General features: G+C 39.0%; 2 protein-coding genes across 2 annotated transcripts; both read right to left on the bottom strand.

Annotated features, from left to right (window-relative positions):
* Positions 1-1,293: 1,293 nt before the first annotated feature.
* Positions 1,294-2,283, bottom strand: LOC128516206 (trace amine-associated receptor 13c-like). Its single transcript, XM_053490527.1, has one exon. It carries the CDS (start codon positions 2,281-2,283, stop codon positions 1,294-1,296), a length of 990 nt encoding a protein of 329 aa, XP_053346502.1.
* Positions 2,284-15,979: 13,696 nt separating this feature from the next.
* On the bottom strand, positions 15,980-16,972 carry LOC128541567 (trace amine-associated receptor 13c-like). Its single transcript, XM_053512049.1, has one exon. It carries the CDS (start codon positions 16,970-16,972, stop codon positions 15,980-15,982), a length of 993 nt encoding a protein of 330 aa, XP_053368024.1.
* Positions 16,973-17,174: the final 202 nt, after the last annotated feature.

Genomic DNA, 17,174 nt, shown 5'->3' with positions numbered 1-17,174 from the left:
CCTCTTACCATCTCAGGGAGTTTTTCCTTGCCACTGTCGCCCTCGGCTTGCTCACCAGGGACAAACTGACCATTTTGATTCATACAAATTCACATTTCATAATTCTTTTGACTATGTAAAGCTGCTTTGCGGCAATGAAAATTGCTAAAAGCGCTATACAAATAAAATTGAATTGAATTGAATTGAATCTTACACAATTTTATGTTCATGTAAACATACCAGCCACCTCCATGTGCTGCATTTCTGTTGGCCCAAAATGAGGCTAGCTGAATGGCAGAATCTGGAACTCAATAAGCTATGTCTCTTTGAAAACAAAGACACAGCAGTGGGGTGGGGTCGCTAGATCAGGCATGGCTGATAAAGGATGAGTGTTAATAGATCTCTGGCTTGTGCCATTTTATGCCTTTGCCCACATGCCAGTGGGGCATTGCCCAGAGACCTGCATTTACATCTTTTTCTTCCCTTTTTCCATTCCTCCCTCTTTTTAACCCTTTCCTTCACCAGTATTTTTAATAATATTACCTATTTTCTTGAAGACCTCATCTCGTGTCTGTGTTTGTGGTGTCACCCATGTGTCAAACCCATTACACAAGGAAAAATGGGCCACAAACCAGAATAAGCAAAAATAAAAAAATTGATCAAAATGTAACCATTTTTGATCCAGAGTGCCCGCTGTGTCCTACTGCCATGCCTCCATCTTTGAAGAATCTTTTTATGTCTTTTGGAAATTAACAAATTTTATATATTAAACATAAAATTAGTTTTGTAACATCAAAACTTATTTTTTTATTAAAAAAAAAAGTTAAAAGATAAAAGTTTTCTTATGTTAAAAATAAACATAGCGCAGTAGGTTTTATATTTTATATGATGGTTAATATATTTTACAGAAGTTTAAAATATATTCAGCATATAACAAACAATAGTTAGCTGTGTCACCAGAAGAAAAAAAAAAACTTACAAATATTTAATAATGAAAGAATGACAATATATGCAGAAATATTTGAATGGTTATTAATGCATGGATATTTACAATATTAGGATTAATGTAATGCATTGCCCTAAAATAAACAGTAGAACTTAATAGAAGAACTTGGAATGTTTAAACCATTATTTTGCTTCTGTAGAAAATATGGAGAAAAGCTATGTAATAAATAATTCCTTCTTATTGTATTGTATTATATGATATTGAAAAAGGGAGGGTGCATAATATCAAGTGTTGAATCGTGTGTTATGAAAGTGTAAAATTATTTTAACATAATATTTAGACACACCAACAGGATAGAAAATAGGATTTTATGAAAGAATATTGATTAATGCAGAGTCTCTTTGGAATATTTGCATAGTTACAATTAATTTAATGCACTTTCTAAACCACGGGTAAAACAGAGCATAAATAAATGGATTAATTGTGGAATTTAGATAAAGTGTAATTAAAACTTTTTGACCTATTTCTAACCGTAATTCGATAACATTGCCTAATAAACTATACATAAAATATGGAAGTAAACACACCAGAAACACAGACACTAAAATGCTGAGGACTTTAGCTGCTTTTCTCTCAGATTTCATCGAGTGTGAGGTGATTTTCTGTGATTTAGGCCGTGTGTGATTATTAAGCTCTCTGATAGCAGTGGCATGTTTCTTAGCAATCATAAAAACTAGAGTATAGAACATAATTATGAGAGAAAGTGGAAATATAAAGGAAAATACAAGATCAATTATAGACCAAATGTTATTTGCAGAGAGAAAACACTCTCCAGGACACATTACAGAACTTTTGAAGTTTCCATTAAAATATAGGAGTGCTAACATATATGTCATTACTACACACCAGTTAAAAACAACAACAGCCCAAGTAATTCTTACAGAGATAATGTTCATGTAGAGAAATGGATTTGAGAGAGCCAAATACCGATCCACAGAGATCTGAACAATGGTGTAGGTTGATATTGACGGAAAACTAGTTACTAACCAGTAGATGGTGCAGAAATCTCTTCCAAAAATCCAACATGACTCAATTGACCAGATTAACATTGGTGGCATTACAAAGATGCCAATGAGAAAATCCGACACAGCCAGAGAGAGTAGATACATGTTTGTTGGTGTGTGAAGCTGCTTAAAGTGAAAAACAGAGATGAAGACAAGCAAATTTCCACACACTGTTAGCAGAACCACAGCAGCTGAACACACATACAGTAAGATATAAACTGCAGAAGATACAGATCTCTCTGGACAGGAGAAATGCACACAGCGATCAGACTGATTAAACTCTGTCCGATTCATGAATGCATAATTCCTCTATGGTCTGCAAAATTTAAAATAAATCTGGTGCTTTTATACTTTGGAAATGAATCACACCTCCCTAATTTGAGTGTCAGCATAATAAAGATGATGTCACACATTATTAAAACACCAAATATCAGCAGAGTGTTTCCACCATCTAATGTAATCTTGACTGGACTGATTGGATCTTTCAAGTTCATTAATAGAAAATCAAATACACCCACTGTATGTAGTTAACATTAGACAAAGACATAGTTAACATCATTTAACATTAGAAATTCATATATAGGATCTGCTCATTAGATATTAACAATGACCATTGTTAAAAGCGCTATATAAATAAAATTGAAATTGAAAAAAAATAGAAATTGAAAATATTATTATTTAATACAGAAGCATAATTGATTTATTCTTTCAGAGCACATGCATATTGATTTTTTTTTTTGTCAATATGACTGTCCTTTGCTCTTCCAGGCTCTTCATGTAGAAATAAAAACAACCAAAACTTTGTTTCCCTTTACACAGAGAATTTCACTGTGCCAGACTTTCGTCACAGTGTTGAAACAATATAAACTGAAAATAAAATGCCCTGACCTCACAAAATGTAGCTGCAGTATACTGTATATTGCATAATACATAATATATTATATAATAACCCAGATTTTTTTTTTATGTTGAAGGCTCCATTATTATTTTACTATATTAATGTATCAGAGTAACAATACAATCAGGGAGTATAGCATAAACCTTTTCATATTGTTGGTTGTAACTATGCTAAATAACACAGACCTGATTTTAGTTAAATTATGTAACACTTTTAACAATTTTATTTCAAACAATTTATTATAAAACACTTGCATGGCATTAAGGGGTATTACTCAGTGGCAAGTCTCTCACCTGCCATGCGGAAGGCCCGGGTTTGATTCCCACTATGCCCAAATCTCAGCCACTGGATGCAGTGCTGGTCCCAAGCTCGGATAAAACTGGTTGTGTCAGAAAGGGCATCTGGTGTAAAACCTATGCCAAGTTTTCTGTGGATCAGACAGGAGCAGCCGAAAGACTAACAACAACTTGCATGGCATTTAGATTAGGATTTAAGACAGCCTACAACATCTGTTGGCAAGCATTGTACCAATGTCCAAGCTTATGACAATAATGGCAGATATCAAGTGAAACAGATTGAGAGTTTTTTCATCATCAGCAGTTTGCATCAAAGCAGACAAATGCAATTTCACTTTAGAGTCTGCTGAAAGACTGTCAGAGAGTTCATTAAGTGTGGACGTCCGCCATTTAGGTTTTAAAAGCGGCAACACTGTGTGTAACTCAGCACCTAAGCCATCAGCCCATTGCGCAACGGGAATTTGGCTGGCTATCAATCTTGTCTGTAGAGTCCAAATAATTTCCACCATACAGCATAAACACCTGTGCAAAGCGCTAACTGTATTCAAGGACAGATTCATTTTTTGAATCGGTCCTTCTAATAATCCACAACTTTGAACCAGCATTCATTATAGTCCACAAAATCACAAACAATCATGAGAAGCTCATCTGAACACTTCTTTTGCTGAGGTAAGCTTCTGCTTGTCCTCATAATGATAATAACTGATAATACACTCTTAACTCATCTATTTCTGACGGCAGAAAACATATGGCAATCATTTCCAGAGGATGGAAATTATACAGCTGAATTTTATGTTGCATCTACCCAAGAAAGGGTCTATCTCTCTTAGATGTTTAAAGTCTTTCGCCATACAACCTTTTTAGCAGGACTCAGTGGCTTGTACTACTTTTGAGTGTTCATCTTTTTTTGAAAGAGACTCTTACAGCCATCTGATTCATGCCAATGAGGGTTGGATCTAAGCCATGGTCTAAATTTTCAACCTCTGACTGCTCTCTTAATTGTCTCTCATAGCCAAGATTAGGAAGAGATGGATACAATGCTTTTAATTTAGATAGGGATAGCTTTATGCTTGTTTTCCCAAAACCTAGATTTTGTTTTGAAAAGAATTAAGGAGCGCTGAGATTGCTAACATGTTTTCTGAGCAGGGAGAGTGGCACGCTTATGATTAGTGCATTCCTGTGCGAGTTTACTGATCTTTTTGTCTCATTAACATCAGCCTGCCAAAACTCAAACGAAATTGCTAATCCATTTGCAATTGCATCTCCAATGCGTTACACAGAAACCTGTCAATCAGCGTCATGGGTGGGTCTATACTGTGGGACGTGATTGTATGGGGAGTGATGTCACTCGCAGTCGCCGACCAAGAGGGGGAAATTTGAGCAATGGAGGTGAACCGAGGCACAATAATTGTGTAATTATTTATTTTTAAATGCACATTAAACTAATTATTTATCAATAAAGCAAGCAAATAAATATACAAATAATCCATACTGTAGCTTAACAGTGTAATATGTTTGATGTCCTGTGAGGTATTTCTCTGCAATTTTGTGTATTTTTCTGTAAACAAACGATTGGGTCTTGGTCATGCACTTAGACAGTCCCTTTGTGACTTCATCGCTATAAAGCGGCGGTAAGCAGCATTTCTGAAAGATTTAGCTCCAGCAGGCTGTAACAGGAAAAGATCTAAAAATATATTTATTTGTAATAGCCTCTCTGTCCACTCCAGAGTAAGAAAATATGCGATTTGTCATTTTTGTGTTAATTTCTTGATAAACAGATGAGATAATCTTGCATGTGTGGTGAATGTCCAATATAAGACCACTACGGCTTACCTCCATTGCTTAAATATTCCCCTCTTGGATGTCGACTGTAAGTGACGTCACTCTCCATACAATCACGCCCCACAGTAAAGACCCACCCCTGATGCTGATTGACAGGTTTCCATGTAACTCGTTGGAAATGCAATTGCAAATGGATTAGAGATTTTGTTTGAGTTTTGGCAGGCTACATGTGCGACGCAGAGAAAGTGAAAAAGCAAAATGCAATTTGCAATTCCTTTTGAAAAATGTCCGTGATATCCCTCCATATGTTACGTCCAAAAGTGCATGTAAGGGTGTTTGTTTTATACATGTTTGTTTGTGTAATGCCCGCTGAGGCGCATATAGTTTACACACATTCCTGCTTGCCATTTATATTGCACTACATTGATGGACATTCCTCCTGCTATGCAGGCGGGTTTTTGTTTTTGTTTGTTGTTTGTTGTTTCCAGTGGCGGCTGCTAGCTTTTAAAATTCATTATGTTCTTTGCACTTTTTATGTCAAAGTTATCCAGATCCCCAAAACCCAAACACATCCCATTCCCTGAGAAGGTTTCATCAACAGGCATGGTCAGCCAGTTCACCTTGTCATACCAGGAGAGCTGAAAAGACCTGTTATTTTTTTTTCCTGATTTTTGCACCAGATCAATCTTGAGCATTGGTCTGCCCTGCCATTTAATTCTAAGTCTCTCCTCGTAAGGGAGACTACTAAATGGTTTTGCCAAAAGCAGGTCAACAATATTAGCACCGTCTGCGTCTGACATTATGCACAGCTTGCTAGCTGGCTAGTTTTCCCTTCCATGAGCTACTTTAATTATATGAATGACATAACTTTACAATGCTGAAACTAGGAGAAATAGCAAGAATGCTATATTTTTTTTTATTATTTAAAGAATGATTTGTACAAACAAAATGGGTTTATATCACCAGCAAACAATACAGAGTGCATCAGTACATCTTACCACTTCACCTGCAAATCCCCATGGGACAGAACTCGGATCTCTGTAGCGCTGATGTATACTTAAGACATGCTATCAATCAAAAAAGGGGTTCTGCCCTTTAAACAGCTCCTCCAACCATCATGCAGCAGCCCAGCGTCCTGGCCCACCCACTGCTCCATTCACTCCCAGAGACGCTAAGCGTCCGTGGGCGGGACATAATCGCAGCGTTTATCCAATGACCGTCTAGTTTCAAAGCACTGAAAAAAAAAAAAACGTTCAAAGCAGCCGCATTGAAGTCAATGGACGCTGGGCTTCAACGGGGAAATGCACTGTGACGCTACGGGAATGTATGAGAAGAAAATCAAGTCAGCCAACCTGCTATATCTAACTGATTCTGAACGAACTCGTCTTTGAGATGAACATTTTCTAACGCATTTTTAGTCAATGAAATGTTTATACAATAGTACATAATTTGACCATTAATTTTGTGACATTTTAGGGGAAGCTGAGCTTCCCTTGCAGTCTGAAAGAAATCGCCACTGGTTGTTTCCCTTTGATTGTCTGCTGTTCCACCGGAAATAAACACATCATTGACCGTGTTTGGGGTGTGCATGTGGGACCAGACCTTTGGCATCCACTGCTCCGCCATTAAAGGGACGCCTGTGCTCGTAGAGGACGTTCTCTGGTTTTGTTTATTTATTTATGGACTTGTGTAGAAGAGATAAAGGACTCTAAAGTTTTCACAACATTATGGACTGTTTGGGTGTGATATGCGTGGGGTGTGTGTGAGTGGTGTAATATATGGTGTATAGCATGATATTAAATGTATATACATGATTAACAGTATAAATGATCTCTCTGGTGGTCTTTACCCATTAATTCTGCTAACAGCTAGTTACTGTTTTAATAATAGTAGGTTTTACAATTTTGTTCAGTTTGTTACAATAATACTACTTCTATGTACACATGCATGATGATGATGATGATGATTGTATATACAGGTGGAAATGAAATGCACATAAGGTGCACCAGAAAGTAGTAATGGAGAGAATGAACCAGCAGGTATATAAGCACCAAATACTAATAAAAATAAAAGAGAGGATGCAATGAATGATGTGTGTGACTATAGTACATTGAAGAAAGAATGTATATAAGCATTTATACTGTAGCTGCTGTGATACTATCTTTTCCAGAATCTTAGAGATAAAGGGGAGGTTTGACATCGGCCTGGAATTGGAAAGCTGACAGGAGACAAGCTCAGGTTTCTTAAAGGGGTCATACGGGCCTACATGCACTTTTTCAAGCTGTTTGGACTAAAATGTTTGTTAGGAGAGTGTGTACACAACCACTCTACAATGATAAAGAGCTGCCCAGTGATTTTCTTTTCATTTATTACAATAACATGCCCCTTCTGAAATCAGGCCAATCTCAAATGCCTGTCAATGTGACGCCACACCACAAGAGGCCGCTCCTACTATAGTTGATTGACACTGGTGTTTTAGCAAAGACTTACCCCGAGTGAGAAGAAGCTGTCGGCCATTGTTTTTCGCTGCTGGAGCAAAATGCCGCCTAAGCGAGTGTGGTGTACAGTTGTTGGGTGTAATAGCAAACACAGCAGTCGTCATTCACTACCAACATCTGAGCCACTGAAGATGCAGTGGCTGAATTTTGTTTTTGAAGCTAACGTCCCCGCCGATCTACCTAAATGCGTTCATGTTTGCGCTAATCATTTTTCACCAGACTGCTTTATAAACGCGGGTCAATATAAAGCAGGTTTTACTAGGAAGCAGCTTCTAATAAAATGGATCTGTACTAACGCTTCGTGTTCCTGCTTCATCTTCACCAGGCTCGGTGAGTGTAATTTCTTTTACTATGACTCTTTGCAGCTCGCCTTTTCTAATAATCACGATGAATGCGGAGTGTAAGTTAACTTATACTCTCATAGAACATGGTTATGTCGTCTTCTCTGTGTACATCCGTCTCTAAATAATTCCTAATCGCATGTTTATAATAAACAATGCATTAAGGTGAATCTCTAGTTGCAAACTGTGTACGTAGTCGGAAAACTATATTATGCTTACCTTTGTAACGTTAGATGGTTTATAACGATGTCTGTCAAAGATTAAGAAGTCATGTAAACACATCAGTAAACACATTGCGTCCGTATCTCTCTCAGTAAGCTTCTCCGCTTTTCTTGTTGTTGCTCGCAGCAGCGTAACAGCCCGTTAAATCATGCACATGCAGTGATGAGAAAGACAAATCGAGTCGATGCATGTCCATTCTTTTAATTTCTGCGTTGTCAGGCGATATTACAAACTTCCGCGTAGGTTCCGTACTTAAATCAAACCAAAAACTACTTAAGAAAACAGGCTTAGACTCTATATTCCAGCGTTTTCCAGTTTGGACTGCATTACCCACAAAGCACTGCCCGCACTGGACTACACTCCCGTGGCTATACCCCACGTGTGTTGTGAAGACACGCCCCACAGAACTGGGGGGCGGGCTCAGCAGAGATCATAAGCATTTAAATTAGCATGTACTGAAACAGGTTGCGGAGAACAGATCTAGTTTTTACCAGGTAAAAGTAGTGTTTTTTTTACATAACCATTAAGAATTTTTAATTAAAGTATATTACAAACTTTTCATTAGGACCCTAAAGAATCATATTAACATTTAATGAAAAATGGGATGTGTGGGACCTTTAGTAATCGGTTTGATAACTGCTAATTTAAAGGATTTGGGATCCACTGCTGAGTGAAAAGTTAATAATTTTGTTTGTTCTGTTATTGCTGGTACTATCTGCTTGAAAAAAATGTATCAGTATAGGATCTAATTCACAGGTTGATGATTTTGAAGAAGAGATGAGTGAAATTAGTTCACTCTCTTCAAGGGGAGTAAAGTATTCTAGGTTTTTGATGTGGCGTGGTTGGTTTATCATCTGTATCACTTAATTGTCTGGTTTCAAAGCCTGAATTTTTTGCCAAATATTTACGATTTTGTTATTGAAAAAGTTCATGAAATCTTCACTAATGTATGTTGTTGTGGAGATTCCTGCAGTAATTAGTTTTGTTATGGTATTATATATATATAAAAAAAAAAGTAAAGTTTTTTTTTTTATGAGAGTGGAGAGATAAAATGATTTATCAGCACTTTTTTATAGTTTAGGATGCTCTCCCTCCTGCTATTTGGAGTACTAACAATTTGGTTTGATACAATTTGCGTTATAATTTTGTGCACTGTGATCATTATGTGTAGTGCGCGTGTGATACCAGAGAGCAATTTTCTTATCTATAATTATTTACCTTTTAACTGGAGCTACATTATCTAAGGTATAACAAAATGTTGACTCTAAATATTCAGTCGCCCGATGAGTCCAGTAAGATGTTGATCCAATCAAATTTGGTAACCCTGGTAAATAATTAATAAAGCTCTGTGTGGTATTTGATGTAAATGTACGTTTAAAGTGGTAGCATGGTTCTGTACATATATTTTTACTATGACACACATAAATCAAGACAAGACAGTGATCTGAGAGAGCTTCAGACTGTGGAATTGTGATTATATTTCTTATACCTAATCCGAAGGATAATACTAAATCTAAAATGTAACTACTACTACTACTACACACTGATTTACTCCTACTTAGTAAACTCACACCTAGTAAAGTTTGGACATTAAACCTGTTCTAAGAAGGTCTTCTGAATTTTCAAAATAAATATTAAAGTCTCCAGCAATAGACGCTTTGTCTACAGAAACAACAAGGTTTGAGGGGAAATCTGCAAATTTACAGAGAAATTCAGAGTATGGCCCTGGGGGTTTGTAAAATATAATTAGTGGGGTCGACTGAGCTGACTTCTGTAACATCTGTACCACCTCAGTCTGGGGGAAAAAGATCTGGTTCACAGGTTTACTGAGCCTACGCTTTGTCTCCCCCTAGTGTGTCTATGTGCGTACTTGTTCCCCAGTATATGTCTAATCACCAAAGCAAGTTCACCTGTGTTTACCCCTGTGTGTCTCTATATATACCAGCCGAGCCCGTAGCCCTTTGTCTGTTCACTGTTGTGCTCCAGCGTGTGTTTATTGCCGGCCTTTTTTTTTTTTTATTTTATTGTGTTTTTGTTTTTTTGACAATAAATAGACATTGTTTATCCCTGCATCTGCGTCAGCAGTTTCTACAACAGCACAGTCATGACAGATGAACAGACCTTCCAAGACGCAGCAGGAATGCCCCTGCCCAATGAGAAAGCCTCGACACTATAGTACAGGCAGCAGGGGCAGATTGACGAAAAAAAAGGAGAATTAGCGGAAAGAAAAAAGATTAGTTTCATCACACAGCAGCTCACAGGGCCAGCGATGGAATGGGCGGCAGCGGTGTGGAGCGCCGGCGGGATCACGACAACGGATTACAACCAGCTCATCAGAGCCTTTCGCGCGGTCTTCAATCACTCAACCACGGGAAATCCTGAGATCTAGTTAGAACTGTCCTGTCGCGATACCGACCTGTCTCTCAACGACTGCATCAACTTGGCCATCAAGCTGGACCAGCACCTCCGTGGCCAACGAAGACACCTCCCCACAAGGAGAGCCATAGAAAGATCAAATCACAGCCACCGCGATAGCCTTAGCAAACCCCCCCCCCCCAGCGAATCGCGCGAAGGTAACCATCCCGATCCAATGGATATTGGCACTTCCCGCCTCTTAGCCCAGGAGAGGCAAAGAAGAATGTCGTCTGGGTTATGTCTGTACTGTGGGGGGGATCGCACAGAGTCAGCAATTGTCCACTGTTAAATGTAATCACACACACACCTCCTCGCACTCATCACTCCTTCTGTTTGCATGCGTGTTTGTCTTATAATAATCGCACTGTGTCTGTTTTCCCCCTAATAGATTCCGGGTCGGCTGGCAACTTCATCTCATCGGCTCTCCTTTCCACGCTTAGAGCTCCTGTGTCAAAGCTTCCATACCCGATCCCAGTTAAAGCTTTAGATGGTCAACATTCAAAACATTCACCCCTTAAACTCATCTCCGTGCCCCTACGCTTAACTTTCCCAGATTATACCAAGGAGCTGAAATTTTTTGTACTGCCTCAGGTTGATCAGTCTGTCGTGCTGGGTCTCCCATGGCTCAGCTACTACAACCTTAATTTCGATTGGACACAATCACGCATCACATCCTGGGCTCCTAGGTGCACTAAACTCTTTACACCGTCGGCATTGAAAGTCCAAGCGCCCAAATATCAGTCACAGTGCCATCTGAGTACCGGACATTTCAAGATGTATTTAGCGTTAGGGCAGCAGCACGACCTCCCCCCACCGTCCGTGGGACTGCGCGATTGAGCTCCTGCCAGGGAAAACACCACCCTGCTCACGCATTTATCCATTTTCTGTGGTGAAAACCCGGGCCATGGAGGACTACGTGAGCGAGGCTCTCCAGCAGAGGCTTATCAGCAGGTCCACGTCTTCAGCTTCAGCAGGATTTTTTTTATTGAAAAAAAAGGCGGGGGTCAACCCGTGCCCAGGGGCTGTCCTCCGAATCGAACATACGTTCCGGAGTCACTACGTGAACGAGTGACAATAGAGGCGCACACAAGTTTGGCATCTAGTCACCCCTGTGTTTCACGCACAATCCACCTGTTAGAACCAAAGTTCTGGTGGCCAAATTTAGGGGAAACCGTGAAAACAGTAATTTTGTCTTGTGCAATTTGTGCAGCAACTAAGAGTCCATGTTGGTTGCCAGTTGGAAAACTAATGCCCCTACCAACACATTTACATTTATGCATTTGGCAGACGCTCTTATCCAGAGTGACTTACATTTTTTTTAATGCATTACACATCTGAGCAGTTGAGGGTCTTGCTCAAGGGCCCAACAGTGGCAACTTGATGGTTGTGGGGTTTGAACCTGGGATTTTTCGAACCATAGTCCAATGCCTTAACCACTGAGCTACCCCTGGCCCAACACCTCACAGACCGTGGTCCCACATCGCAGTGGACTTTGTGACAGATCTGCCGGTGTCAAAAGGGTACACAACAATTTTCATAGTGGTTGACCGCTTCTCTAAGAGAAGTTGTTTTTTTCCATTTAACTCTCTCACACCGGCCCTCCAGGTGGCAGAAACCCTATTCGAGACAGTCTTTCGCTACTACGGCATCCCGGAGGATATTGTTTCTGATCGTGGTCCCCAATTCATCGCCAAAGTCTGGAAAGCTTTCTTCCAGAAATTGGGAACCACTGTTAGTCTAACGTCAGGCTATCACCCCGAGTCTAATGGGCAGGCAGAGCGAACTGTCCAAGAACTTGCAAGGTTCCTCTGAGCATATTGTAGTAGTCGACAACATGAATGGGCAGAGTGTTTAATCTGGTTGGAATATGCGCAAAATTCATTACGTCACTCCACGACTGGCATTGACGCCGTTTCAGTGTGTTCTAGGGCATCAGCCACCGCTCTGTCCTTGGGATGCCCCTCCCACCGATATCCCCATGGTGGATCCGTGGAAAGAGCAGAAAAAGTATAGGAGGAAGCGCACACCAAGATCTTAAGACACCTCCCGAGTGTTAAGCAGCTCATAGATTTGAAAAATTTGCCGATAGACGGCGAAGGGAAAGTCCGCCGCTCCAGGTAGGGGATCGAGTATGGCTCTCGACACGGGACCTTCACCTTAACCTGCCTTGTCAAAAACTCAGCCCCAAATACATCGGTCCGTTCCCCATTAACACACAAGTAAACCCAGTCACATTTAAATTACAGCTCTAGGGGGTGATGGGGGGGTTGACTGTAACATCTGTACCACCTCAGTCTGGGGAAAAAAGATCTGGTTCACCAGATTACTGAGCCAACGCTTTGTCTCCCCCTAGTGAGTACTTGTTCCCCAGCATCTGTCTAATGACCAAAGCAAGTTCACCTGTGTCTACCCCTGTATGTCACTTGTTTGTTCACTGTTGTGCACCAGCATGTTTTGTTGTATGTTTGTGTGCTTTTTGACTCTGCTTCCCTCCCCCAGGAGAGACAGGTGTCTGCAGGACAGGGTAGGTGGCCGAGAAGTGATCAGGTCTGTGCAAGGACTGAAGGACCGTGAGTCATCCCAGTCAGAGTGCGAATGAACTTTACTAGAGAAGATATAATTTGTGTGTTTCCTGCCCGCCTGCAGACCCAGCCCGGGGAGTCTCCGTTCCTAAGGAGGGTAGCGCCATTGCCGGCGTTTTTCTTGATTTCATTGTGTTTTTGTTGTTTTGTCAATAAATAGACATTGTTTATCCCTGCATCTGCAGTTTCTACAACAGCACAGTCATGACAACTTCATATTTGTAGCTACACTTTTTATGTTACTATAGAGAGTTTCAAATGCATTAAATTTAAATCTGTGTTTTTGTGAAATAATTTTTGCATTTAACAGAAGCGTCTTTTATGTCTGATCGATTATCCGTCCCTCTCTTATTATAGGCCATTGGATTTATAGGCAAAGGTAGACTATTTTGAGGTTGCTTAAATTCCCTTCCCAGACTATATAAGTGATTGAGACCAACATATGGTTCTGGTAGGTCTGCAATCTCACCTTCTTCTAATCCACTCTCTTTTGGGGTGTTTTCTCCATTTGTTTCCAAAATGAACATTGCTAAATTCACTCTTAGGCTGGTATGTCATTAAGAAACACCTTAAACTTAGTGCCCGATGGATACAGATTAACCAACGTGGTTAAGAGTAATCTGTCTTTTACCAGGACCATGACATACTAATTTCCTCCAGCAGACTGAGTTGCACCTTTTCCCATAACCCACAAACATTGCATGCTCTCACATATTGTGGACAACCACTTATCCAGCCTGTCCTGAATGTCCAGCCATTCTTTCTTTGTCTGTACTCTTAGATACTTACAGTTGGGCGCGTGTTGAGTAGACCTGAAACCTCTCATGAAAACTAGCTTGTCAAGGGGATTGTACTTTGCTTAGCAACTTCTATTTTTACCAATAAATAACAAAGGATGTAAGGGCCATGTTTTCATTTTTATGAATGTGTTGTGTTTATTTTTATTTCATTAGTTAAACATTATACATTAAGTTTATTAAGTTTATTAGTTAAGCAATTAGTCCATTAGACAAGCATTTAGTATGATACTCATAAGTTGTATTGTGACATAATTTCGTAGTTGCATAGTTGCATGTCTATCACGCACGTTAGTTGTTAGTTGTTGTTAAGATACGGAAGTGTGAAGAACACAAGCTTTTGACCGTAATCTGCTATAGAACCGTAAGCTGAAAGATATGGCAAATAAGTTGTTGTAATGATAATGCAAGACCGTAAGCTACAGAACACAGCAAACGACTTGTTGTGACCACAGTGGATTTATGCAAGAAATTGTAAGAACTGTTGTACTTGATGTTAAAAATAAAACGAGAGACAAAGAATTCAAGGGACGTCCGAGTTGTGAGTAACACAGTGTAACCAGAAAGATACGTGTCAGAACTTGTGGAATAACACGCCCATACAAAGGACATCAACAACATTTTAGTACCCAGCACAAAAAACAGCATGAACGCACAGTAAGAAAGCACATTAAGCAGCAACAACATGTTTCTGATAAACATTTCCTAATCACAAACAGGGCAGTTGCTTCAATGCATTTAGGGGTGTGGTTTTGGTCAAGACAATCTCCTGAACTCCAAACTGAATGTCAGAATGGGAAAGAAAGGTGATTTAAGTCATTTTGAGCGTGGCATGGTTGTTAGTGCCAGACGGGTTGGTCTGAGTATTTCACAATCTGCTCAGTTACTGAGATTATCACGCACAACCATTTCTAGGGTTTATAAAGAATGGTGTGAAAAGGGAAAAAACAGGAAATATCTATCTGCAAAACACAAACCATTATAGGTGTCAAATTCTGTAATGGTCAGCACACGACTCACCTTAGAAAGTGTCCTTGGAAATGTAGACTCCAGAATCGTCTGTACCCAAACTCAAAGAACTCACAGCTGTTGCACAGTAACTAGTACTAACCTCGCAATGAGAGGCAGTCCTTTTATTATTTTATATTGCAATTAACTACAACCTCAGAAAACAGGAGAACTTGAATAAAATATAGCAAACACAGGGAAAATATGCAAAATCCATGCACACAGACCCTGGGCGGGAATCGAACCCGGAACCTGGAGGTGCAAGCCACCGTGCCACCAATAGAAATATTGTATTAATAAAAATACGATAATAAAAATTTTAGTTGGATCATTATGGAGATAATTATGAACTTGTACTTTATCGTACAAAACTTGAACTTGTAATTATACAAAACTTGTAATTGTACAAACTTGTGAATTTAACTTGCACAATAATTGTGAGGGCGACTGTGCACTCCAACCGTTTATGCACTACAATGTGAGCCTTATATGCTATAAAGAACTGATCACACAATGTTAAATATTCAACCAGATCTGGAGAAAAAATATGCCACCTTTTTAAAAAATATTTATTTATTTATTTTATTATTATTATTATTTGTGAACATGCTGGCTAACCTCTAGATGAAGATGTTAACTTAACGTCTACCTAACATAATCATGGGGATATTCCAATATTCCCTCACTGTTTGTTAGATTAGAACAGATGTTTATTATTACAGTGGAGCTATAATTCCTGTGTGCTACAGTATGTGTGGTTCTAATGACTTTCTCTCCATCAGTGCCATGGTGTATCCGAGACTGGCAAAAAGGACATGCAGTCATAACTCATATACTATAATCGCTTTGTATATCTATAGCTTACACAATGCTTAAAAACTTTTTAAATAGCTTATCTTTGGATGACCATGTTGTTCTGCATTGCTTTGATCACACTGATTAGTTGGAACTTAAATTGCATGAGAAGGGACAATCTTTTTAGCAATTCTCAAGAAGAACATAATAAACCATAAATAGGATTTTTTTTTTTGTCAAAATGTTAACACACTGTAAATAATGTATGTAAATATTATATTTGTTGATTTACAGTATATTTTATGGGATAATAGCAATGTATCAATATTTTGGCACTTTTTATGACAATTGATAATTCATAAAATTACATTGATTAATTCAGAGTCTGTTTGGAAAACCTGCATAGTAATAATTATTTTAACACACCTTCGAAACCATGAATAAAACAGAGCATAAATAAATGGATTAATTGTAGAATTTAAATACATTATAACAAGGACTTTATGAGAAATTTCTGGCTGTAGGTCGATAACATTGCCTAATAAACTGTAAATGAAATATGGAAGTAAACACACCAGAAATACAGACACTAAAATGCCAAGGACTTTAGCTGCTTTTCTCTCAGATTTCACAGACTGTGAGCTGATTTTCTGTATTTTAGGTCGTGTGTGATTATTAAGCTCTCTGATAGCAGTGGCATGTTTCTTAGCAATCACAAAGACTTGAGTATACAATATGATTATGACAGAAAGTGGAAATATAAATGAATATACAAGATCAATTACAGTCCAAACCTCATTGGGAACTGAGAAACACTCTCCAGGACACATTACAGAACTTGTGAAACTCCCACTAAAATGACAGACTAGTATATTATATACAAGACATACAGACCAGTTAGTAGAAACTATAATGCACATAATTTTTACATTCACTGTATTTGTGTAGAGAAATGGATTTGAGAGAGCCAAATATCTATCTGCAGCTATCAGAGCAATGTTATAGATGGTCTGGTTTCCTAGAAAAAAAGAAGTGATCATCAAAGACATGCAGTGCCCTGTATTAAATATCCAGCATGACTCAATTGTCCAGATAAACAATGGCGGCATCACCAAAACACCAATGAGAAAATCTGACACAGCCAGAGAGAGCACAAGCATGTTCGTTGGTGTGTGAAGTTGCTTAAAGTGAAGAACAGAGATGATGACGAGCAGATTTCCACAGATTGTAAGCAGAAGCACAGCAGTTGAACACATGTACAGTAAGATATAAAGTGCAAGAGATACAGATCTCTCTGGACAGGAGAAATGCTCACAGCGATCAGACTGGTTAAACTCTGTCAGGTTCATGAATGTAGAATTTCTCCAATGTTTAAAGACTCAAAAGAAATACTTTAACTTAGATGCTACCGCTGAACAGCCCTAACGGTAAAAAGTTACCGTCAAAAGAATTGTGACTTAAACTGCTCTGGTGATTTTATAGTTTATAAATTGGTCACACTCCCGAGAATTAATCCTGTGTGTATTCTGGTGTGTAGCAGACTCTCAGCTG

This window comes from Clarias gariepinus, chromosome 2, assembly GCF_024256425.1.
Source record: "Clarias gariepinus isolate MV-2021 ecotype Netherlands chromosome 2, CGAR_prim_01v2, whole genome shotgun sequence".
NCBI classification, from domain to species: Eukaryota; Metazoa; Chordata; class Actinopteri; order Siluriformes; family Clariidae; genus Clarias; species Clarias gariepinus.
Note: the sequence above shows the minus strand (reverse complement) of the source record. Positions and strands in the feature narration are given on the sequence as shown.